Below are 25,735 nucleotides of genomic sequence, written 5' to 3'. Positions count from 1 at the left end.
ATCCTGGCTCTGCTATTTCTCAGCTGGGTGACTTTGGGCAAGTTACTTCGCCTTTCTGTGCCTCAGTTTCCTTATCTGCAAAGTGGGAATCGCAACAGTATCTGTCTCTTTGGGTCATTGTGAGGGTTAAACGAGTTAGTTCCTATTAAGAACGTAAAACAGTGCCTGGCACCTAAGTGCTCGTGGGGTGCTTACAATTACCATTCTACAAGTCCATTCCTCGTTTATGTATTTAACAGGTATTCATTGAGCCTTTACCATGTGCCCACTTAGGGACTTTCAGACTCACCCCACCTTGGGTCCAAAGTCAGGTGGAGATCACAGGACTCCAACCTCCCAGAAATTCCAGACCCCAAACGATAAATGTTTGCAGAACTGAAAGAATGTTCAGAAAGCCTACATTTTACAAACAAGGAAACTCAGGGTAAGAAAGGGGAGGGGCTTACCCAAGATCTCATAGTGTCGGGAGTACAGATGGGAACCGAAATCCCGTTCTCTCTCTCTCTCCTCTCTCTCTCTCTCCCCCCGCCCCCTTCTCTTGAAACATATATTCAGAGCTCCTACTGTGTGCTTTGTATGCTGAATGTTATTCTAGTCCAAGCAGTGAGCAGACGAGCATCTCTGTCTCATGGGGCTGACATTCTACGAGGGGCAATGAGGGACACAGACACAACAGTGAGGGGCCGACGGCAATAGTTTGTTCGTTTGTTCGTTCATTCATTCATTTACCGGGCAAAGCTTTCTGTTGCATTACTGCGTGCCCTCCTCAATGTGTGGGGCGTCCAGCTCAAGCTAAGTGCACAACATGGGGCTAGCGGTGGGGGGAGGGGATGGTGTCCTTACTCTTCATATGCTTCCCAAATAGGACATTTTTCTCATGGTCCAGATGGCCCTGGCACCCCCACCATTACCTCACCAGACCCAGGTTTTGTGATTGGTTCTAACCTCACCCTGAGCTGCCTGGCCGACTCCCCGCTCCCTGCACAATACACATGGAACACTAATGGGGTCCCCAGGCCTGAGGGCCAGCCCCTCTTCATTCCCAGTCTCTCCAGGGCACTCTCAGCCATCTATACCTGCAAGGCTTCACACTCCAAGTCCGGCTTGCATAGCAGCGTTGGTCACCAACATCACTGTCTCAGGTACTGCTGTGGTCTGAATGTTTGTCCCCACCCCCCCAAAAAAAATTCCTGTGTTGAAATCCCAACCCACAAGGTCATGGTATCAGGAAGTGGGACTTTGGGGAGGGGATTAGGTCATGAGGATGGAGCCTCATAAGTGGGGTTAGTGCATCTATAAGAGAGGTTCCAGGGCGCTCCCTGGTCCCTTCCACCATGTGAGGACCCAGTGAGAACCAGAAAGAGGGTCCTCACCGGAGCCTGACCATGCTGGCACTGATCTTGGACTTTCAACCTCCGGACCTATGAGATATAAATGTCTGTTGTTTATAAGCCACTCAGTCTGTATTTTGTTATAACTGCACAAATGGACTAAGGTATGAAGCCAGGGTTGAAGGTTATTGGTTAAAGGTGAAATCTCCAAAATTAAAAAAAGAAAAAGAAATCAAGAGAAAAATCATTCCTTGCCCCAGGACTTTGCTAATAGAGGGGTTTTGTTTGTTTGTTTGTTTTGGGGGGGTTGTTGTTGTTGTCATTGTATTGTGTTGTTTGTTTTTAATAACACGGCTTCCACCTCAGGAAACTAGATTTTTTTTTTTTGGCTGCTTTGGGTCTTTGTTGCTGCACATGAGCTTTCTCTAGCTGCGGTGAGCGAGAGATACTCGTCATTGTGCAGGCCTCTCATTGCGGTGGCTTCTCTTGCTGTGGAGCAGGGGCTCTAGGTGCGCGAGCTTCAGTAATTGCAGCACATGGGCTCAGTAGTTGTGGCTCATGGGCTTAGTTGCTCCGCAGCACGTGGCATCTTCCCAGACAAGGACCAGGGATTGAACCTGTGTCCCCTGAATTGGCAGGCGGATTCTTAACCACTGCACTACCAGGGAAGTCCCTGTTTGTTTTGTTTTGTTTCGTTTTAGGATTCTTTTCTCGGCCATTTCACTCATCTATATATTCAGGAAGATTTTTCTAACCCATGTTATGCAAAATAACTTTTCACATTCTTAAACCAACCAAGTGAAAGTGACTTGTAGTTGGTAGGGATTGCTTTTAAAAAATATTGTATGCCACCTGTTCATATTTTGAGTAAATTGCACATTAATAGTAGAAAAGGTAAAGTAGGCAAAGGAGCTTCCCAGAGACAACCACATACCTCCTATAATTCCCCTATTTTAATATCTACATTCAAAAATATATGTAGTTTTAAACAAAAATAGTATCATACTCTACTTACGAGTTTAACTTACTTTTAAACTTTAATCTTCTACTCTTCAGTATCCGTCTATGTTAATTAATATAGAGCCACATTACATCCTACATTTGGACTCTTTCTTTCTTTATTTTTTGGCCGCACTGTGCAGCTTGTGGGATCTTAGTTCCCCAACCAGGGATCAAACCCGGGTCCTCAACAGTGAAAGCGCAGAGTCCTAACCACTGGACCACCAGGAAATTCTCTGGAGTGTTCTTTATTAAACACATACTGTATATTCAGTGCAAAAAGAAAATTAGAAAATGGAGGAAAACTCTCCTATTCCAGAGATGACCACTGCTATTACTTTGGTATATCCTCTGACAGATTCATTCCCTATGCCTATTCCTATAAAGTAATAAAGACACGTGCATTTTCTGCTACAAAAGCAGAGTGTACTATGCATACTGTTTTACAACCAGTTTTTTATTTTAACAAAATTTCATGAATGTTGCTTAAGAATAATACATATTGGGCTTCCTAGGTGGTGCAGTGGTTAAGAATCCGCCTGCCAATGCAGGGGAGATGGGTTCGAGCCCTGGTCCAGGAAGATCCCACATGCCGTGGAGCAACTAAGCCCTGCGCCACAACTATTGAGCTTGTGCTTTAGAGCCCGTGAGCCACAACTATTGAGCCCATGTTCTGCAACTACTGAAGCCCACACACCTAGAGCCTGTGCTCCGCAACAAGAGAAGCCTCGGCAATGAGGAGCCCATGCACCACAACAAAGAGTAGCCCCTACTCACCGCAATTAAAGAAAGCCCGCACACAGCAAAAAAAGACCCAACACAGCCAATAAAATAAATAAATTTATTTAAAAAAAAAGAATAATACATACTGATCTTCAGTGCAGCTTTTATATACTATGTGTATTTTCCTTATGAGCAGGGGGTGGCAGCTTGGCCAGCGTCCAGTGATAGACCAGATAGGCCACTCTTTTGGGATTTGTCTGGTCTTTCTTTTCCCATTTGTGTGACAAAATCATGTAACTCCAGAATCTGAAAGGGCCATTCCAGCCCTAAGATTCAAGGTTACTCTGCTTGACCTCCAATTTCACGTTTATTCAGTGTTTTTAAATTTCCAGAGATGTTTCATCTCTGAGAGAGCATATTCTGATCTCTTAAAAAATATGTTTATATAAAATCTAGAAGGCATCACATTAGGTTATCTGTCCTCCACCTTCTTTTTGAGGTGAGGTTGGCCAATGTAACCCAGGAGAGAACCAGAATTTGCCAGAAGCAGATTTATCTTATTTCCAGATTTTAAAAAATGTTGGTATCAGAGTCATTTGTGGATGAATAATTTTTCTTCTCACTTGTTGCACTTTCCCCTTCTGAGAACCTTCATTTATTTGTATGGCGTGGTTGTGACTTAGGAGTGTCCAAGGATGTCATTTCATAATGCATCTTAGCATCCGTGTGATTCAGAGAAGACACAGAGGATGCATCTCAGCTGTGTGGAAAGTCACCCTGGGCGTGATGTCGATCACGGAGGAAGGAAAGGGGCATCTCTGAGCCTCAGTTTCCTCGTTAATGAAAAGGGGATTGTAATAGCCCTGATTTCACAGGGTTGTTATGAGGGTCAAACAAGGGCACACATATAAAGTATTTAGTACAAAGTACGGACTCGATATACAAAAAGTCTTCTTATTGCTTGCTCAGTTTTATCACCTGTAAAATGGGGTTAAAACCCATCCCTCCTGAAATATAGGTGTGAGGATTAAATCAGGTTGTATCTGTAAAGCACTTAGCACCAAGTCTGGGGTTTATTTATTAAGTATATAGAAGGGATGATCAATGGATGGATTGGTGGGTGAATGAATGGATGAATAGATGTGTTCCTGTACTAGGTCATGTGGAACCCCACTTGGGCTCTCACTGGGCTGAGACCCTCCTGTCTCGGCAGGGAAGTTGTTTTTCCATTCGGGTTTGCACGGCCAAAAAGGAAACCAAAGCTGAGACTGAAGCAGCATGAGCTTTATCCAATGGCCAGAGAATGGAGAAGCCAGAACTTAGTTCACAAATCAACTTCTTACATTAACGGTGAGAGGGATTTGCTTTTAAGGAGAAAGGACAATGCAGGGAGTGAGATGAATGATGGGGAGGCATAGGCATTAGTTTTCTGGGAAAGAGGCAGGGCTTTCCTGGAAAAGGGGTGCTACCCCTTTCCTGTCCCTTTTTGATCTATGCCTTCTGGTCATGGCTGCAGGGGCAGGTGTGTCATTTAGTTTGCTGGTATAGTAAAATCAGCGTAGAATGAGACTCGGTCAGTTGGAGGTCAGACACCTCATCATCTTGGTTTCATCTGGTTCTATTTTTTTTTTTAATTTGTATTAGAGTATAGCTGCTTTACAATGTTGTGTTAGTTTCTACCTTACAGCTGAGTGAATCAGTTATACGTATACAGATATACATTCTTTTTTAGATTTCCTTCCCATTTAGGTCACTACAGAGCATTGGGTAGAGTTGCCTGTGCTATATGTAGGTTCTCATTAGTTATACATGTTATACATAATAGTGTATATATGTCAATCCCAATCTCCCAGTTCATCCCACCCCCACCCCCCTTTGGTAACCATAAGTTTGTTCTCTACATCTGTGACTCTATTTCTGCTATGCAAATAGTAATATCGCTTAGATGAACTTATTTGGTTCTATCTGGTTTTTGTTTTTCTCTTCCTATAGCTTCTTTTCCTTGTGTCCAGACCCAGTGACTTAAAGATATTATGTTAGGTCCTGTTCAAGGGAGGCGTGGGTGGGTTTTGAGCAAGGGTCTGGTGGCAACTCTGGTAATAGATGGATATGAGCACGTATGGATGGCTGAACAGGTAGTTAGATGGAAATGCTGGGCAGATTAAATTAAATGTCCAGGTTTCTGTTCTACTCTAACAGAAGAATCTGGCTGAGGAACACAAAGGAAAAACACATAGAGGCTGAGGCATAGAGAAAAACAAAGAACCAGTTAATTAAGAAGCGAAAGTACACACTCGAAGAACACGGGCATCCTCACGTATAAGGAGCACCCAAAGGGCTTTCTGATCCCCCCCTTTTATTTCATTTTAGTTCCTTGAATGGGTGGAGGTTTTTTCAGTTAGGGGCCGGGATGCTCATTGTTGGAAGGATGGGGTGGGATCTTAATTGCACCTGGTTACATCAGCACCCACTCATGCGCATCTGGCTCCTGAAGGCACCGCACATGCGCGCTAGGCCATTTTCCCTTAAATTTTTCCTTACTAGCCAAGTGTCGCACGTGGAAGGTTGTAGAGCTGTCATCTGCAGCCTGTGCATTTCTATTGCACGTGCTCGGCCACGCTCTGCAGGTTTTATGGTCAAAGTTCCCTATTCAGGTGTCACCAAGTTTAATCAAAGTCTAATTTATGTTCTTATTGCTGACGCCATTCCTCCAGGCTTCATGACCTCATTCAGTGTAAAACAAGGTGGTTTGGGTTTTTTGTCTAATGTCTATGCATGAGGAGACTGTCCTTGGGCCCAGGCTGTTGCCAGAACTTGGCCTCTGTTCACTGGTGCTGAACAGAGACACGGAAACAGAGTTTTGGGTGAAGTAGAAAAGAGTAGCTATATTGCTTTGCCAGGCAAAGGGGGCCACAGTGGGCTAATGCCCTCAACACTGTGTGTCCCACCCTGGAGGGGGTAGTGAGGAGTTTTATAGTGTGCAAGGAGCAGGGTGTGATCAGCCTGTGGACAATTCTCCGATTGGTTGACATCAAGGTGCAGTTTCAAGCATCATTAACCTTCTGGTTTCAACCAGTCTGGAGTCTATGTTCTTATGGTCATCTGTGGGGGTCTGCTTCCTGTGAAAAACAACTTAGGAATGTGTATCAGGCCTTTATCTATCTTTCAGGGAACTGGGAGCTTGGTGATTCTGCGATGTGGCTGGTTTAGAGTCTAATTTGTTACCAGTTCCGCAGCCCAACAGCTATTCTTTGTTTCTACATCTTCACATTTCCCAATCATTAACTCTTGAGTCGGCCTTTTACTTCAAAAGATAAGGACACGGGGGCTTGTACATGGTTTCAAGTCCTATCTTTCCTTCCCCCAATAGGATGGTAGATTTGTGGGTAGGATAGAAGGAAGGAAGGAAGGAAGGGAGGGAGGGAGGGAGGGTAAACTATTGGGTGTATAGATATATTGATGGCTGAGTTGGTGGGTAAATAAATGAACTTATGGACAGGTGTATGGACAGGTGATTGGGTGGACAGATTATTAGAAGGATGATTGGTAAGGGGTACTGAATTCTGCCCAGGCATTCTGTCCCTAAGCCTATGATCTGGCAGGACTCAACATTTCTACCTCTTCCTAATTTTCCTGCAGAGACACTTCCCCAGCCCAATGTCACAGTCAATAACTTAGCCCCAGTGGAGCATGTGGAATCCATCAGCCTGCATTGCTTCCCCTCAAGAAGCACTGTGGCCATCCAGTGGTACATCAATGGCCAGCATCTCTTCAGTGGGGGCCGCAGGGAGCTGTCCTCAGACCACAGGACACTGACTCTGCAAAACATCCCCAGGAACAACACGGGGCTCTACCAGTGTGAGAGCTGGAACTCAGCCACCAGCAGCATCAGCAACCTGATTCTCATCGAAGTCATTTGTGAATTGAGGGCCTTGCTAAATGATGGGTGGGGATGCCACAAGGGTGTGGCTAAGGGGTGAAGCAGGAGCTGAAATCCAGCTGGCCAAGCTGGTGGTGTCTGCCCTGAGGCAGGGGGCTTTTATTAATTGCATAAAGGCCTCATATTGGTTGGGGATCCTGTTTAAGTCTCTCCAGGCCAGAGATCCCCGTCCCATTGTGAGACATGTTCCCAACTTCCCCGCAGCAAATCCAACTGGGCATTTGGGAAAGGCTTGCAAACCCCATGTGCAGGACTTGAAACCCTAGCTCCACCAGCAAGATACAGACTCCACTGAGTGGGAGGTTAGTTCACAGATCTCTTTTCAGCACCCAAGTAAGCCCTCAGTAAATACGTGTTAATTGGATGCATTAACGAACATGTGGCCTTGGGGAAGTGGTTTTTGTACTCTGAGCTTCAGTTTCCCTATTGTTAAAACGGGAATGATAAAACCTACCTTATAGGATGTGGTGGAGAGTCAAATGAATGAAAGCATTTACGGTACCTGAAAATGTATCTGGCACATTGTAGGGGCATGGGATATGGTGGGTGTTGTCATTGGTAATTAATGCATGATGTTTGATTGACTCTTAATTATTGAACACATTGAAAATATTTGGAGCCTAAATGTGCACCAAAGCACTGTGTTAGGCCCTGAGTGTGCAACAGGAAACAAGGCAGATCCCTGGTCCTGTCCTCCTGGGGCTTCTAGTCCATTGGAGGAGACAGACTTGTCCCCAGACAATGGTAGTGCAGAGTGGGCAGGGCTGATATGGGGGAATCTAGGAGGCTGGAGGAAATCCAGCAGGGGTGCTTGACCAAGCCTGGGGGTCAAGGAAGGCTTCCTGGAAAAGAAGACCTGAAAGATAAATATGGAAGAGCCAGGTAACAAGGTTAGGGATAATAATGTCTAGGTGGAGAGAGCAGCTTGTGCAAAGGTCCAGAGACACAAAGTAGCAAGACAGATCATGGAAATGCAGAAAAATAGGAGTGGAGGTGAATAGAGGGAAAGATGAGTCTGGAGACTCAGGGTTATATCATGCGAAGTCTTGAAGTCCTTGCCAGTGGTTTGTTTTTTACCCCTGAAGGCACCAGAGAGCTTTGGAAGGGTTTTAAATAGTGGGATGACATGGTCAGATTTGCATTTTAACGTTTGCACGTAAATATCCTCTAGCCTGTCATGTTGAAGATGGATTAGGGGAAATGAAAAGGCCATTTTGGAGGCTCAGTAACAATCAGGAGGATGGATGATGAGAATGAACCAGGGCGAGGACCACAGGGAGGGGATGGAGGTGATGCATCCTGGGACACAAGGGAGGGAGGACTGATGAGACTTCGTCTCTGGATGGTGGGTGGTGCCACCTTCTGAGATGGGGAGCCAGGAGGAGAAGCAGCTTTCGAGGGAAGACACTGTTTTAAAGTACACTATGTTCATTTGGAAATTTGAGGTTTGGTAAGGCTAACAGATCTGGAGACAATTGCCATTGAAAAGATAGTTTGTTACAGTTCACAAAAGGAGGGGGCACACTGTGCCATGGAGGCTACATGGGGAAGCACCAGGGTCAGCCAGGAGGCAGAGGGAACTGTGGGCAAGAGTCTTCACTGTGGTGTCTGCAGGAAGAAATGGGGGAGGCAGAGTAAACAGGTTTAAGATTGGCTAGTTTGAGTAATATCAGTGGGTTCTGGGGGCATAGAGGCTGCCCCTTGTTGTCTGGGACCTGCCCCAGGGTGGTTAGGGAAGGTAGATAGTAGCCTGGAGTGTGACAGATGATAAAGGAGGTGATTCAGGTGTGGGCTCTGGTTTGGTTGGTTTGCATTTTTAAAACTTGCTCATGAGCAAGTTATTCAATATCTCTAGGAATTGGCTAACCCTGGGAGGGGCAGTCCTCCCAGGATTCAAGTCCTCCCCCCAGCCCCCAAAAGCTCCAAGATGTCAAAGCATCACAATACAGAAAATAAAAGGCATGATTAATACAGACACCAAGTTCAGTGTTGGACCTGGTGATCTTGGGGTGCTACTGAGACATCCAGGATCCAGCAGATAGATTAGTGTGAAGCTTAGAAAGAGTTGACTGGAGAAGTAGGTTTGGGACTCAACACCCTGGGGGGGTGGTGATTTATGCCTTAGGAGTAGATGAGATTGTCTTGAGTGGGGAGTGTATAAAATGAGAAGGGTAGAAGGCCAAGGAGTGTGAGTCCTGGGGTCCACCAGACTTAGGGCTCCAGTGGAGGAAGAGGAGCCCCCAGAGAGATTGACAGGGGGTGGTCAGAGGCAGGGAGTGGAGAGTGGTATCTGCCTCTGGGGATGGGCTTGAAAGTTATGTACCCAACCTGTGCTGAGCACCTACTGTGTGGCAGGCACTGTTCTAGGTGCTGGGGACATAGCAGTGACCACAACAGGTAGAAGTCCCTGCTCCATGGAGCTGACATGCTAGTGGGAGGAGGAAGACACTAAACAAATAAGCAAATAAAAATAAAATGTCAGGTGGTGATCAGTGCAAGGATGAACCAAAGTGAGAGAACAGAGAATGGCAGAGAGTGCTCAGAAAATTCTTTTGAAGAGCAGACCTGGAGGAAGTGAGGGAGCATGCCTTGTGGGTATTTTGGGGAAAGGAAACTGTAAGTTCTAAGGCCTGGAGGTGGGCGTGTGCTTGGCATGTTTGAGGAGCAGCAAGAAGATCAGGGTGAATGAAATAGGGTGAAGGGGGAGAGTGAAAGAGATGAGGTCAACCTTCCCGCAAAAGAGGTAATGGGCAGATAGCGCAGGGCCTGTGGGCCATTAGTGAAGGTTTTGGCTTTTACTCTGTGTGAAATGGGAGACAAGGAAGGGCTTTGTGCAGAGGAGGGATGACATGTGACTTAGGTTTGGGTAGGGCCTGAACAGCGTCCCTCTGGCTGCTTGGTGGAGAATAAGGTGCAGGGGAGCAATAGGAAATAAGGCAGGAGAGGATGATCAAGTCTCAAATGCTGTTGTCCACAGGATGGGGATGAAAAAGTGTCCTCTGGGTCAGTGGCTCACAGGCTCTGATGAAGACAGATCTTCCTCTTCCCTGTGGCCTGACCCTCTCAGTTCTCTGCAGGTGGCCCAGATCCTCCCACGGTCAACCCTCCAGACACAGAGGTCAGGGTTGGCACAGCCCTCACCCTGTTCTGTTTTGCTGACTTAAACCCCCTTGCCCAGTATGCTGGGAGGTGGATGGGAAGCCAGGCCATGCCACCCAGCACCCACTCACCCCAGAGGTCTCCCTGGGTCAGGAGGGCAGGTATACCTGTGAAGCCTCCAACAGCATCACTCACTCACCTTCGCAGCTCAGCCAGTGGAACGATCCAGATCTCAGGTGGGTGTGGAGATGTCATGGTGACAATGGCTCAGGCTCTCTTGCCCTTATACAGGTAGTGTTGGGGTTTGTGTCAGCCATACACTATCTCAATAAATCTGTATAACCCCTCCCCCAAAACTCAGTAGCTCAAGACAATAAACATTGATTATGACTCACAAATCTATGGGTGAGTCTCATGGACTTGGCTGGGTCACTCATGTGTCTGTGGTTGGGTAGGTGGCTCTGCTGATCTTGGCTGGACTCTTTCACATGTTTGGGGGCTGGCTGGTATAGGATGGCTGAGGCTCTTGGTATCTCATCCTCCAGCAGGCTAGCCTGGGCTCATTCTCATGCATAGGCAGGGGTTGGAGAGAGACAGACAGACAGACAGGCAGAGGGATGGGGAGATGGAGGGAAGAAAGGAGGAAGGGAGGAGGAGGAAGAGGATGACAAGGAAAAGAAGAAAAAGGAGGAGCAGGAAGGAGAAGGAGGGGAGGGAAGGGAGGCAGAAAAAGAAGAAGGAGGAGAATAACACTAAGGTGAAAGAAGCTGCCAGTTTCGAGGTCTATGCTTAGAATTTGCATAACATCCCTTCTTCCCATTCTATTGGTCAAAGTAAGTCACATGAGCAGCTCATTGAAGAGGTAGGAGGAGCTGAAAAGTCACATTGCAAAGGGCATGTTTTCAGGCAAGAGCCTAACGGGGACACCTTCGCAAGCAATCCACTACAGGGCCACCATGGGGACAATGACTACACAGTGTGTTGGTCTTACAGAATGCGCTTGGGAATTAGAGGAGCTGGGATGGCACCCCAGCCTGCCCCAAGGAAGCTGCTGCTTCCTGCACCAACCTTCATTAACTCCAGGTCATTCAAAGATAATAGCTGTTTGCTTATTGCTAAGACATCTCCCAGGCATCCATGAGACCAACGTGGTCCAAACCGATCTTCTCCCCAAATCTGCTCCTTCTCTATTCTTGATATATCTACTGTTCTAATGTCCCCAGGATTCATCCTGGCCCTGGTCATCTGTACAAGAGTCACAAAAGCACAAAGGTCCCAGGCTCCCTCCTAACTGCCTTGTACATGTGAGCTCAATTACTCCTCCTAACCACTCCGGCAGGGAGGTACCATCGTTACCTCCACTTTATAGATGGAGAAAGCTGACTTTACAGAGGTGAAGTGACCTGCCAAGGCCACCAAGCCAGTGAATGATGAGGCTGGGATTGGAACCAGGAACTCTGGCTCTAGACTCTGTCTTGCCTGCTCTTGGGAAGCCATGTTCATCACTCCTTCCCATAGTGGCCACCTTAGTCGAAGTTACACATATCACATGTCTCACCTGGACACCTACAATAGCCTCTTCCTCACTGGTCTCCCTTTTCTGTGATGCCACCCTCCTGCCCTGCCCAACATCAGTTCTGCAGCCAGAGTGAGCTTTTAGTTTTTTTTTTTTCCCTAGGTAATAGTTGATTTTTATTTAGCTATAATTCTCTTTCAAGTTATTTTTTTAAATTAACTTTTATTGGAGTATAGTTGCTTTACAATGTGTTAGTTTCTGCTGTACAGCAAAGTGAATCAGCTATACAGAATGAGCTTTTAAAAGTGCAAGTCAGTGGCCTTGCTCTCCTGCTTAGAGCCCTTATGTGTGTTCCCACCACTCTTAGGACACATTCAGAACACTCGGGTGACCTCCAGAGCCTGATGTGCTCTGCTTCTGCAGGTCTTGGCAGCCTGTGACTCCATTCAGACCTCTGCTCCCAACCTCCTCTGGTTGGGGCCCGCTGTGTTCTCCTTTTGCGTCATCTTGTCACTCCTCATCTCCATTGTTCCCCTGCTAATAGATCCTGTCCAGACTCATGGCTTTAAACACCACCCATATGCTGGTGAGTGTTTATGTATATACCCAGCCTGCTCCTCTAGCTGAACTCCCAGCTCATATATCCAGTTGTCTGCTTGATGCCTCTACTTGGAGGTCTGATAGGAATCTCCAACTCAGTGCAGCCCAAACTGCACCCCTTACTCTCCTCAAAACCCACTCTATCCAATTCTTCTCCATCTCATCAGATGGAAACTATCCTTGCAGATATTCAGGTCATATATGGACTCCAACTTCCCTCTCTCCCCATATCCAATCCCATTGGCTCTACCTTGAAAATATATCCAGAATCATTTCTTACCTCCTCCGTGGCCTCCACCCTGCTCAAACCACCACCATCTGCTGCACGGCCCATGGCAGTCAGCTTCTCACTGGGTCTCCCAGTTTCCACTCTCACCTCCTATAGTTTACTCTTCAAACCTCTAAACTCAACTCTTATGACTCTCCTCTCACTTGCTCTCAGCCACACCAGCCACTTTGTGGTTCCTCAGACATGCCTGACATACTTTTGCCACAGGATTTCTCTTCCCCTAGGCGACATCCGCATGGTTCTCTCCCTGTGTTCAGGTCTTTGCTCAGATGTTCCTTTTTAGTGACATCTACCTTCACTACCCTATTTCAGATTCTACACCAGCCCGCTCTCCTGCTCCTCCTCATCTCTTCTGCTCTGTGGTTCCTTTCCCTGACCTCTGCTTTTCTCTCCTTCTAACACAGTATATGGTTTACTTAATTATCATACTGATTGTTTCTCAGTATTTTACTTTTTAAAAAATTTTTTAATTATAGTTGATTTACAATGTTGTGTTACCTTTTGCTGGACAGCAAAATGAATCAGCCATACATATACATATATCCACTTTTTTAGATTCTTTTCCCATATAGGTTAATGTTTCCCATTACAGAGTAGAGTTCCCTGTGCCATACAGTAGGACCTTAGTAGTTTTATATATAGTAGTGTGTATATGGCAATCCCAATCTCCATTTATCCCTCTTCCCCTGCTCCCTGGTAACCATGAGATTGGTTTCTATATCTTTAACTCTACTTCTGTTTTATAAATAAGTTCATTTGTACTATTTTTTAAGATTCCACATATAAGCAATATCATACGATACTTGTCCTTCTCTGTCTGACTCACTTCACTCAGTCATACTGATTTTTGTTTTATCAGTCTTCCTGTTGGATGGTCAGATCCATGAGGGCAAAGACCTTGTTTGTCTTGTTGCTTGTTGTGTCCACAGTGACTAGAACGGTTTCCTGAATGAATGAATGAATGGATAAATGAATGAATGCCAATCAGTCTGCCCAGGAGACTCACCCTTTGACCAGCTGGTCTTGGATTCAACCTTTGGATCGCAGCTTAAATGTCATTATTACTGCCAGGAAGCATTCCCTGATTACCCCAGGTTAGATCTGATCCTCCTGTAAGAGCCTCACAGAGTATCCCATTACGCTCCTTTATCACACTGGCAGAACTTTAATGATAGCTAATTTGCCCAATTGTGTGTTTTCTGTCTCATTTCCCTCCTAAAATGTAAGTTCCAGAATGGCAGGGATTTCTGTCTGCTCTGTTCCCTGCTATATCTCCAGTACCTTAAAAAGTGCCTTGCACACAGTAGGTGCTTAACAAATGTCTGTTGAATGGGGGAATAGATAAATATGATCCCCAGAGGCTAAATAATGGAGGGGTTCAGAGTGTGGGCTCTAGCATCAGTATGGTTCAAATTATAACTCTACCACATGTTCAATCTTGCTTAGGTTAGTTTAACCTCTCTGTGCCTCAGTTTCTCCCTCTGAAAAATGGGGATATTAACAAAGTCTATCATACACAGTTATGTTGAGCAATAAATGAGATCATATAGTTTACTGGTCATTATCACAATTAGCCATGACTATTATAACTGTAATCTGGTTCTTCTCTGGGCCTCAGTTTTCCAATCTGTAAAATGGGGAGCAGGGAGAAAAGGGCACACAAAGGGCATGCTCAGCTCAGAGGACCTGAAACTCAGAGCCCTTGTACCTTGCTCTGTCTCTCTCTCCCCCCCCACCACCCCCACCCTCCTGCAGAGGCTCCAGAGAACAACCTGCAGCTGGCCTTGCTCAGGACCACCATTCCTGGTGGGGGCACTGCAGGGATCATGTTGTGTGTCCTGATCAGCATGGCGCTCACAGGGACAACCAGCTACCTTGTCGGGGTCATGAGATCCTAGGTATCAGCTCTGGGCTCTTCAGTGGTCACAGAGCTGGGATGAGTGTCCAGGGAGTTCAGAGGGGGCTTCAATGCTGGGAGCTGTGTGGGCAGGGAGCTGGGGGATCGACTGGGGCTGGTCTGCAGGGGAGGGATGTGCCCCAGGACCTGGAGACCAGGACTGGGGCTGGGAGTGGGGCACTTCTCACTTGTCCCAAGTTTAGTGTAGTGATTAGATCCTGGGCTCTCCACTTAGCAGAAGTGAGCTTAAATCCTCCATCACCACCTTCTAGCAGTGGTGATCTTGGAAAAGTGATCCAACCCCTCCTGCCTCAGTTTCTTCATCTGCAAAATGGGGATAAATGTAGCCTTAGGATTGTTCTGACAGTTCACTGGCATCATTGGGGCTTAGTCAGTGTCTGCTCATGGTGAATGGTCACTAAATCTATTATTATCATTAATATTGTTAAACATGATAAATTATAACTAACACTTACATAGTGCCCACTAACTTCTAGCTATCATAATATGATAATTACATCATTATTAATCATAAATACTGCCAAATTACAAAGAGCTAACTGCACCAGTCATGGTTCTGGGTTGACTCATGAAAGTCTTTCAACAGCTTTAGGAAGAAGCTGTGCATATTATTCTTTCCAGTTGAAATGGAGGTTCACAGAATGAGAGGACTTGCCCAGGATCACACAGGATCTGCACTTGACCTCATGTGCTAAGCTGCCTCACATGCAGAGAGTCCTGGATTCAAGACCCTGCACCACTGCTTCTGGGCTTTTGTCACTTTGGTTGAATTCTTAAACTTTACAGTCTTGGTTTCCTGACCTGTAAAATGAGGCTGGTAATAGGACCTCCATCAGTGGGTTATTAGGAGGAGTTAAAGAGTTGGTACTTGTGCCTGTGTAAGGGTAAATACCAATGGAAAATAATTGCTTAATTAAAGAATTAAGTAAAAAATTAACTTCACCCTCTGCTGAGCTGCTAGTTTCAGCATCTCACCATCTCATTGAGAGGGAAGTGCTATGGTTACACCCATTTTGCAGAAGAGTAAACTGAGGCTTAAAGAGGTTCAGCCTCTTGCTTAAGGTCACACAGCTAGCTAGTGGGGTAGCCAGGCTTTGAACCCATTTCTGTCTGGCCTAGAACCTGGGTCCTTAACCATTCTGCTGCAGGGCTCCCTCAAACACGTGAAGACTAGAGCAGGATTGTGGGGGCGGGGGGGTGCTGGAACTAAGATGCCATGTCAGTGCATCACATCTGAGCACGTGTGAGTAGACATGAAACAAGCTCTACTTGCTGGGATGGACCCCAATGTTACCCACATCATGACATACAAGGTTTGCTCTACCTCCAAGATTCTTGGGGACCTTGAGCTCATCCTTAAAGCAGAAATCTCAACTTTTTGCCCCCTTTCCCTCCTTTTGAAGGTGGGGTAGGGAAGACAGCCTCATTTTAGCTTAGCTACAGAGGGAGGTACCTTTCCTACCTTCCTTTTGGAGCTTCAGTCTTCTTTCCTTCTCTCCAGCCCAGGAATCCTATGGAGTTCAGCTCAGCAAGGTAAGGATGAAACATTCTTTTAAGAAAAATAGTCTCTAAAATGCATCTAGGTAAAATGGCTCCAAAGATCCCTCTACTCTGTGTGCAGGAGTTGCTGAGGATAGAAGCTAGACAGGGAAGCCCCCAGGCAATGAAGTTTCAGGTGCCAGAATTAGGAGTTACATGTTCACCCTGTGGAAACGTGATTTTATTTTTAATTTATTTTAATTTAAATTTTTTTTTGGCTGCATTGTGTCCGTTGTTGCATGGGGGCTTTTCTCTCTAGTTGTGATGAGCGGGGGCTGCTCTTCATTGCGATGCTTCTCATTGTGGTGGCTTCTCTTGTTGCGGAGCACAGGCTCTAGGCACATGGGCTTCAGTAGTTGTAGCACGTGGGCTCAGTAATTGTGGCACACGGGCTTAGTTGCTCTGTGGCACGTGGGATCTTCCGGGACCAGGGATCAATCCCATGTCCCCTGCACTGGCAGGCAGATTCTTAACCACTGCACCACCAGGGAGGTCCCACCCTCTGGATTTATCAGGAGAGAGATGGAGGCATCCCAGACTTCTTGTAGGGTGGGCTGGAGATCTTGGAATCACTCTTTAGAAGGGAGGACACTAAGTCAAAGCTGCGATTTGGGAAGGTGGCAGGAATTGTGATGGGCAGATTAGAGATGTTGAGTCCAGAGAGAGAGAGGCTGGGGGTCAAGGTTGCTGCAGGAGGCTGGGACAGTTTCTCAGGTGAGAGAAGATGGTGGTGTTACCCAAGGCGAGGTAGTGGGGATGGAGAGAAGGGGACAGTTAACAGAGATAATTAAAAGATGAAACCCATAGGATTTGGTGACTGATTGGACGTTGGAGGTGGGTTAGAGGAAGCAGGGCATCCAGAAGGATGTCCAGATGTTTTGAGTTTTAGAGAGAAAAAAAGGAATTGAAAGGAGAATGAGGGCAGGTGATCCTGAGTTAGGAACCAGGTCTGTCCCACAGCTGGGAGGAAGCAGAGGCATTTCTGGGCTGTGGTGGCCAGAACAGAAAGCTCCTTCCTTGGATAGGGTTGACAAGTTTTCATATTTTTCAGAGGGGTGGAAATATCAACCTCATTGTAACCAGCCTTCGACACCTGCCCAGTGATGCCAAGACCTTCCAAAGCCAAAAGAAGCTGAGGCATGTTTCAGAGGCCAGCTATTTTAACAGATTTGTGATTATTTGCATAGTAAAGTAGAGGATTGTAATCCCTCCCCAGTCTCTCTCCCCTTGAAGAATATGCTTCAAACAGAGGTTGGCATGATGAACAAGACTTGCCTTGTGAGTTAATAGACCACCTCCACAACCTTTAGTCCACCAATCAAGAAGTGTTATGATGGAGAACACCCTCTTCCATGTTGCATTTTTTCTTTACATATTACATGTAACCCTATAGAAACTCTGGCTTGTGTAGCTCAGTTCCGGAGCGGAATTACGTTCAAAAATTCACAATGCAACCGTATGGTAACTCATATATATGGAATCTAAAAGAAAAAATGGTACAGATGAACCCAGTGACAGGGCAAGAATAAAGATGCAGATGTAGAGAATGGACTTGGGGACATGGGGTGGGGGATGAAGGGGAAGCTGGGATGAAGTGAGAGGGTAGCATTGACGTATATACACTACCAAATGTAAAATAGATAGCTAGTGGGAAGCTGCTGCATAACACAGGGAGATCAACTTAATGACTGGTGGTGATTTAGAGGGGTGGGATAGGGACGGTGGGAAGGAGTCGCGGGAGGGAGGGGATATGGGGATATATGTATAAATACAGCTAATTCATTTTGTGGTACAGCAAAAACTGGCACAACAGTGTAAAGCAATTATACTCCAATAAAGAGCTTAGAAAAATTCACAATTCAAGTAGGAATTCCAGTCTTCACTTACCTTTCTCAAAGGACGTACATGGTCCTTGGCAACTTTGGCTAATGTCTTCATGTCATCAATTTGTCTCTTACGTCCTTTAATTCCTGGGAACTTCTCACTTTCCCACTGCAGAACCTTCTCATCCATGCTTTCCTGTCCCCACCATCTCCCTTAAAGGAATTTTTCACGGCTGGCTTGATTCTGGAAGATTGAAACCTCCTTTCTTCCTTGCTCCTAGCTAGGAGGTAGGTCACTTACAAAGTTGTTGATGCACAATCTTAAGGTAAACTTAAAACATCCTGTTGGCAACAGGCGATGTGGAAGATCTGAAGCATTTTACCATCTGATTGGGGGTGCCCCAAGTTCTTGAAGTCATGGCTCACACTGGTGGGATGTGGACGGTTATGGTGATGGAGGGGGGTAGAATTGCAAGAGTGTTGGTGAAGTTATTGCAGTGACGAAGAGAGAATATCTCAAGTTAGAGAAGCTTCTGGGAACGTTTACTCCTTTGAACCATAAGTGAGAAATGCTGTGTCCATTCCTGTGCTTCCAGTAGACATCATGAGTTCAATAAAATACCTGAGGATCTGTGGGTCAACCTTCCGTGTTGCCCTAGGATTTTACAGAATCATGGCAACAAGTATGGTGTAGCAGCTTCAGAAGTTCAAGATGATGTGTGCGTGTAGGATTCTTGGTTATAGACATCCCCTGGGTCCTTTTATACTGCATCCTTCCTCTTCTCATTGATACTGTTCCTGCTTTTCCTACACAGTGGGCACAAAAAGTAAGTGGTACAAACCTGAGTTTCCCAGATGCTCCAAGAAGACTCAGCTCCATGACTCTGGCGAAAAACTTCACTCTCCCCTCTGGGCTCAGTTTCTTCATTTAGAATAGAAGGGAGCTAGACAAGAATCTCTCTCTTTTTTTAAAAAAATTTATTTATTTATTTTATTGGCTGTGTTGGGTCTTTTTTTTTTTTTTTTTTTTTTTTTTGCTTTCGCTTTAGCTGCAGTGAGTGGGGGCTACTCTTTGTTGTGGTGCGTGGGCTCCTCATTGCCTTGGCCTCTGTTGTTGCAGAGCACGGGCTCCAGGCATGTGGGCTTAAGTAGTTGCAGCACATGGGCTCAATAGCCGTGGCGCACAGGCTCCGTTGCTCCAGGGCATGTGGGATCTTCCTGGAGCAGGGATCGAACCCGTGTCCCCTGCATTGGCGGGCGGATTCTCCACCACTGCGCCACCTAGGAAGCCCCAGGAATCTCTTTTTAAATAGAGAAATCATTTTGAGTAGGCTTCTTCTCAAAATAAGTTTTACAGGTTTTATTATCCTCTAGGACAAAGGGCACAAGCGCCAGAAACTCTGGGCTTCTAAACAACCGGGGTTTTCATCACAAGATAAGCGATTCCAATAAACATTTCCAGTAGTGACTGGACAGGGTACCCATTAGGGTGCATTCCACCTCAAACAAAAGATAACCTGGCTCACAGTGGCAGAACCCACATCTGTTACTTTCCAAAGTGCCCCAGGCTTATTTCACAGCTCAGTGAAATCCTTTCCTTCATCCCTCCCATCCTCAGTTTGTTGAACATCCTCTCCAGCTTGCTACCTCATGGTCTTAAGATGGCTGCCTCAGCTGTAGATATCCTGCCCTCACACGACATCACTGCAGTAGGCAGAAGAGATGCCCATGCCCCAATCTGTAAACATGTTGTGATCCTGTTACATAGCAAAAGGGACTTTGCTGATATAACTGAGGTTACAGACTTCAAGATGGGGAGAGTAGCCTGGATTACCCAGGTAGGCCCAACTGAATGATATGAGCCCTTCAAAGCTGAGAACTTTCTCTAGCTGGAAGCTGTGGAGAAGTGCGGCAGAAAGGGAAGCCGGAGAGATTCCAAGCATGGGAGAGATTTGTTGCGTGTTGCTGGCTCTGAGATGTAGGGTTCATGTGCAAGGACAGGGGAAAAGCCTCCAGCCAAGAGTGCCCCACAGTTTGTAACCGGCGAGGAAATGAGGACCTTGATCTCACAACTCCAGAGAATTGGATTCTGTCGGCAACCTCAGTGAGCTTGGGAGCAGATTCTTCTCACAGCCTCTCCAAAGGAGCGCAGCCAGCGACAGCTGGATATCAGCTGAGAAACCAGCTCAGCCAGCCTGGACTTCTGACCTTCAGAACTGTGACATCATGAATTTGTGTCCTTTCCAGCCACTAAATTTGTAATCATTTGTTACGGCAGCAGTAAGAAACTCATATGATTATTAAAATGCAGGAAGCGGAGGATGGCTTCTTGGCAACCTGCCTCCATTTTTTCAGAGTTAATTAATTACCAGGAACCTCTCAATGTCTGTTTGTTTTACCCTTTCACCTCCTTCACGTTGTTCTCAAAACTGGCTGGGGCCTGGGGACTTCCTAGGTGGCGCAGCAGTTAAGAATCCGCCTGCCAATGCAGGGGACACAGGTCCCATCCCTGCTCCAGGAAGATCCCACATGCCACGGAGCAACTAAGCCCCTGTGCCACAACTACTGAGCCTGCTCTTTACAGCCTGTGAGCCACAACCGTTTAGCCCATGTGCTGCAACTACAGAGCCTGTGCTCCACAACAAGAGAAGCCACAGCAATGAGGAGCCTACGCACCACAACGAAGAATAACCCCCACTCGCCGCAACTAGGCAAAGCCCGTGTGCAGCAACGAAGACCCAACACAGCCAATAAATACATAAATTTATATTTAAAAAAAACCTCTCTGGGGCCAACTCAAACCATCCGATTTAGTCCCGTATCCAGCATGCCCACCCCAACACTGACTCCGTTGTCCCGATCCCCGTCAGGTTCCAACCTCATAGAAAATTCAGTTATTAATTTTGTATCTTGTTTATTGTTTGTCTCCCTCCATCCCTCCCCCATCCTTGCATGAAATGTAATTTCTTTAAAAGCTGAGGTCTATATTTCATTGCTAACAGCAGTACGTGTTATCTAATTAGGACAAACTTAAAATTGGGCAAATGATGCATACTGTAAGAAATCAGTATTGTAAGGCCTGCTTTTGTAATCAAAGCTGAGCGATTGCAGAGCCCTGTACCAGAAAAGACCCCTCCCCCTTCTGATATCATGTATTAACTTGTTTCTGTTGGCAGGTTCCCACATTCTGTTCAATTTAACCAATACTGGTTTTGTTTTTTCTAGGGAAGGATGTTTTATTTTTTATTTATTTTTTTTTTATTATTTTATTTTATTTTTTATTTTATTTTATTTTTGAGGTACACCAAAGTCAGCTGTATTTATATACATATCCCCATATTCCCTCCCTCCCACGACTCCCCCCCCCCCACCCTCACCGTCCCGGCCCTCTAAGGCATCACCCATCATGGAGTTGATCTCCCTTTGTTATACAGCAACTTCCCAGGAAGGATCAGTTTTAAAACATTGTGACACTGATACAGAGAACTTGATACAGTACCTGTATCTTTTCATAAGCGCCTAAAATAGTACCCGGCAGTGATACTGATACAGAGAACTTAATACAGTATTTGTATCTTTAAATAAGCACATAAAATAGTGCCCGGCACGAGTAGAGCCAAACAAATCTTTGCTGAGTGAATGGTGGGGGGCAGCCCCGGGGCAGCACTGTGGGTTAGAAGGTCAGCCAAAGTCACGCATGGAAAGACACAGCGGTAAGCCAGCCTGCCCAGCTGAGACTGGTAGGTGAGGGTGTGGAGGCGGGAAGGACTGGGCTTTAGTTTCACCTGTTAGAAAGAAAGGGTAAATTGTGCTAGAGGAAGGGCCCAAAAAGTTCCTCTTTATTGTGGGGGCAGGAAAAGACAGAACCTGCCATGAAGAGGGGGGGAGGTGGGGAGGTGGAGATTTAGGGAGAGAAAACTTTGTTCCTTGTGAAGGAGCAGGTTTGAGAAGCCCATTCCTGTGGCAGCTGTGTCCTCTTGGGTGGGGCGGAACGTAGGAGGGGAGGGGACCCCAGGGTGGAGAGAGCAGAGGCAGTTGGGAGAGCAGCCTGGATGAGGAGTGGGTGGGTGGTCGGTCAGAAGACTCAGATATTTCGGGAAGATCAGGATGGATGATGGAAGGCTTGATTGCTGACCTGTCTACACCAGGTGCCCTCAGCGCAGGGAGCCACGGAGTCTGGCAGTGTGCTGGGGTGATGTGGTCACCGGCATTGATGGATCTGGGTGAACAGAGGAGATGGGGCTGGCGGTCGCCAGAAGCTGCATTAGGACCTTGGAAGGCCGTGCGCACGGAGGTTAAGAGCCAGGTAGACCAGAATCCCTGGCCTGAATCAGGCACATCATCACACCTCTGTAAGCTTCAGTGTTCTTAAGTATGAGACGGAATAATATTATCGCTTACCTTACTCTACTTTTCCTTTTTCCATAGCATGTATCCTCTTCTAATACCTCACCTAATTTACCTGCTTGTTATGTCTATTGTTTATTGTCTCTTTCCCCACTAGGACAGGGTTTTCTGTCTGTTTCGTCCTCTGCGTTCTCCCCAGTGCCTAGAGCAGACGCGGTAGGTGCTCAGGGATTGTGTGTTGAATGACTGAATGAGCGTATACCTTCCTCACAGGGGCTGCTGTGAGTATTACAACACACGACAGTCAGACCACCTAGAGGGGATGCGTGTGTACTGAGCGCTTACTCTGTGCCAGGCGCTGTTCCCGGTACTTTCCCAGCGTTAACTCATTTGATCCTCGCAAGCATCTTGTGAGGGGAGGTTGTCGTTTATCTCCAGCCTACAGGTGAGGACACTGTCACACACGGGGTGATGTAACTTTCTCAACAAAACCACAGCTGGGGCTTGGAGAACTCGGACCACAGCCCCTGAAGAGGCAAAACCATTGCCATTTCCTTCTTATAGCTGAGGAGGTGACCACCAGAGAGGGGAATGAGGTGCCCAAGACCACACGGTTCACTGGTGGAGGAGCCAGGATTCCAACCCCTGCAGTCTGGCTCCAGAGCCAGTTTGCCCAGCCTCATGCTTCACTGTAGCAGATACTGGGTGACCGCCTGTGACGTGGATGAGATCCAAACAGGGGCAGCAATTCAAGGCAGCTGGGCGAGCTGAGCTCTCTTTCCCTCCATGCCAAGCTGCCCCTCATGTCCTAAGTGATCACTGTAGAGTTTCCTCAGCCTTATCTTAAACCACCCACCCTCTCGCTTCCTCTCTTTTGGAGCCACTTGAATTTCCTTTTGAGCCTTCAACTCAGCACCTTCTCTTATGCGGCTCCCGCTGCCTACCAGACTCGACCCCTGGCTCACCTCTGCATCCTCCAGGTCTCAGCTGTGATGCCCCCTCCTCCAGGAAGCCATCTCTGACCCTCAGGTCAGGCATCCACTCTGGGTTCCCCCACCCCAGCCCTGCCCACTCTGAGTCATCACTGACTGGGGACAGGTCTGTCTCTCCCACTGGACCTTGAGCTTGTGGCCCGACACTAACAGGCACAGGAATCAGCCCAGAGGAAGAGTTCAGGCAATATCTGTTATATGAGTGAATGAATGAATGAACTAAGGTGGAAAAAAAATGGATTAAAGGTAGTTCCCTGACCCAGTTGGTTCCGTTTAATCTTGGTTTCCTATGCTCCCTACAGCTTGTCTTGCCCATAGGGAAATTTTTTAAAAGAATAAGAATTAACACTCATATACTGAGCCTTTTTTATGTCCTCCAGGTCTCAGTTCAGATGTCCCCTCCTCCAGGAAGCCTTCCCTCCCCCTCCCCACAGGCTGAGGCAGGCACCCCTTGGGGCTTTCCCAGCCCAGCGTGCTCTGTGCATCCCGCACTTCTGACTCCAGAGCCTTTGTTTATGACCAGGAGTCCATACCACAAGCATCGCTTCAGCTCATTGAGTATTTCCAGGCTGCTCGTGCAGAGCTGGGCACTGTTTTATTAAACTCTGGATGACCAGGAGCCATCATTATTGATTTTATTGTTAGAACTGTTGAGGGTTATAATCTCAGCTCTTGGTCCCTTTAACTCTACCATTCTTGAATTGTCCCCTCCTGGCACTACCTCTCCCTGGCTGCTCCCTCATCCGGGCAAAAAAGACAGTGGGGAGATGGGCGTTGGGGTGGAAGGCATGGGAGGAGGCATAATTCTCCAGGGGATCCAGGCCAGAGGGTGGGGCTTTCTTTCTCCTTCCCCACCTTAGGGGAAACCCCAGGGCTCCCAGGGATGCTGTTCTCCCTCTGCTGGGAGGAAGAGGAAAGTGAGCCTTGGGGTGGAGGGTGGAGGTGAGCCAAAGTTCCACCCCTGCCACCACCCCTGTCTGTCCTGGGAGCCACTATCATCAAAGTGCCTGTGAGTCTGCAGCAGAGCAGAGGGGAAGAGAAGGGAGCCGGAGGGGCTGCCGTTGGAGTAAGGACGGTGTCTGTGTGCGCAAGCTGAAACAGCCAGCCTGGTGCTCTGAAGTCAGGTGCCAAGACCCATGGGGTCTGCTGACCTATGGGACCGCCGCTGGGCAGGAATCCTGCTTTCAGGTGAGTGTCCTGCTCCCTTCAGGTGGGGTGTGGGATGGGAGGGTGTGTGTGTGTGTGTGTGTGTGTGTGTGTGTGTGTGTGTGTGTCTTCACATGCACGAAAGAGATGCACAGAGACACAGAAATAAACACAAATACAGAAGAGATTGACAGGGGGAGACAGAGGCAGAGACAATGACATACATACAGAGAGATGAAGTCAGAACCATAGAACCAGAGAGACCCAGAGAGAGACAGAACAGAATGAAAATAACAGTAGAAACTGCACCAGAGAGAAAACAGTGAGAGGAGGAGAGAACAGAGGGAGACTGGACATAAAGAGCAAGGAAACTCTTCAGAGACACACAAAGAAATAGAGAGATTCAGGAGGAGTCAAGGCAGGGAGAGACAGAGACAGAGACCCAGAAATGGAGCAGAAGAGAGAGACAGGAGTGAGACAGGCAGAGGTACCCCCTGAGAGGCCAGGTCACGCATCAGGATGGGAGATGGATGTGAAATTGATGCTTAAAGGGCATCTGAGGCAAAAGGGAGAAACTAGAATATTTCAATTAAAAGACAGAAATAGATTCACAGACATAGAAAACAAACTGACGTTACCAAAGAGGAAAGACGGGGGAGGGGTTAATTAGGAGCCTGAAATTAATAGATGCATACTGCTATGTATAAAAGAGATAACAAGAACCTACTGTATAGCACAGGGAACTATATTCAATATCTTGTAATAACCTATAATGGAAAAGAATTTGAAAAAGAATATATATATTATACGTGTGTGTGTGTGTGTGTGTGTGTGTGTGTGTAAAACTGAATCACTTCGCACCAGAAACTAACACAACATTGTAAACCAACTATCCTTCGATTTTTAAAAAAGCTTCTTGGAGGCAAAGACGTGATTTTGCAGTGTGTGGTGTGCAGAGGTGAGGGCTCAGCCTGGCTTTGCTGTGTGGCCCTGAGACCGGCTCTTCCCTCTGGTGGGAGCTCCCTGGCTGACCCCCAAAGGCCGCAGGGCCTTTGCCGCTGACAGTATCGCCATAGCATCTGTGGGTTTTGCTTTGAAGTTTGCCTCCCCCTGAAGAGACAGGAGGCAGGGCTCTCTGGGAAGGGACTGGGGGAAAGGGTCCAGTGGAGGATTTGCAGAGAGAGAAGTTTCCTCTCTTGGATGGATAGGAAGAGGCCCATTGCTGATGCTTTCACTCACCTTATTTCATTTATCCTACGTCAGTTATAACGCAGGAACTATTATTACCCTTGTTTTACAAAGGAGGAAACTGAGACTCAGCGGACATCACTTGCCCAAGCAGCAAAGGTGGGATACAAGACCCAGGGAGTGACGCTCTGAGCCTATGGGCTTCGCCTCTAACAGCACTGATGATAGAGAGATAGAAGCACAGGAAATAATAATGATAATAGTAGTAATATAACAATAGTATAA

At 46.8% G+C, this 25,735-nt stretch overlaps 1 protein-coding gene across 1 annotated transcript in view; it reads left to right on the top strand.

Moving 5' to 3' along the window:
- CEACAM20 (CEA cell adhesion molecule 20) overlaps positions 1 to 25,735 on the top strand; it is a 46,627-nt gene that overhangs the window by 8,981 nt on the left and 11,911 nt on the right. The window contains 5 exon segments of the mRNA XM_057710882.1: positions 887 to 1,116; positions 6,656 to 6,971; positions 10,071 to 10,172; positions 10,175 to 10,328; positions 24,237 to 24,304. Coding sequence (XP_057566865.1) covers positions 887 to 1,116; positions 6,656 to 6,971; positions 10,071 to 10,172; positions 10,175 to 10,328; positions 24,237 to 24,304 — 870 coding nt within the window.

The sequence above is a fragment of the Hippopotamus amphibius genome, chromosome 16 (genome assembly GCF_030028045.1).
Source record: "Hippopotamus amphibius kiboko isolate mHipAmp2 chromosome 16, mHipAmp2.hap2, whole genome shotgun sequence".
In the NCBI taxonomy this organism is placed as follows: domain Eukaryota; kingdom Metazoa; phylum Chordata; class Mammalia; order Artiodactyla; family Hippopotamidae; genus Hippopotamus; species Hippopotamus amphibius.
Note: the sequence above shows the minus strand (reverse complement) of the source record. Positions and strands in the feature narration are given on the sequence as shown.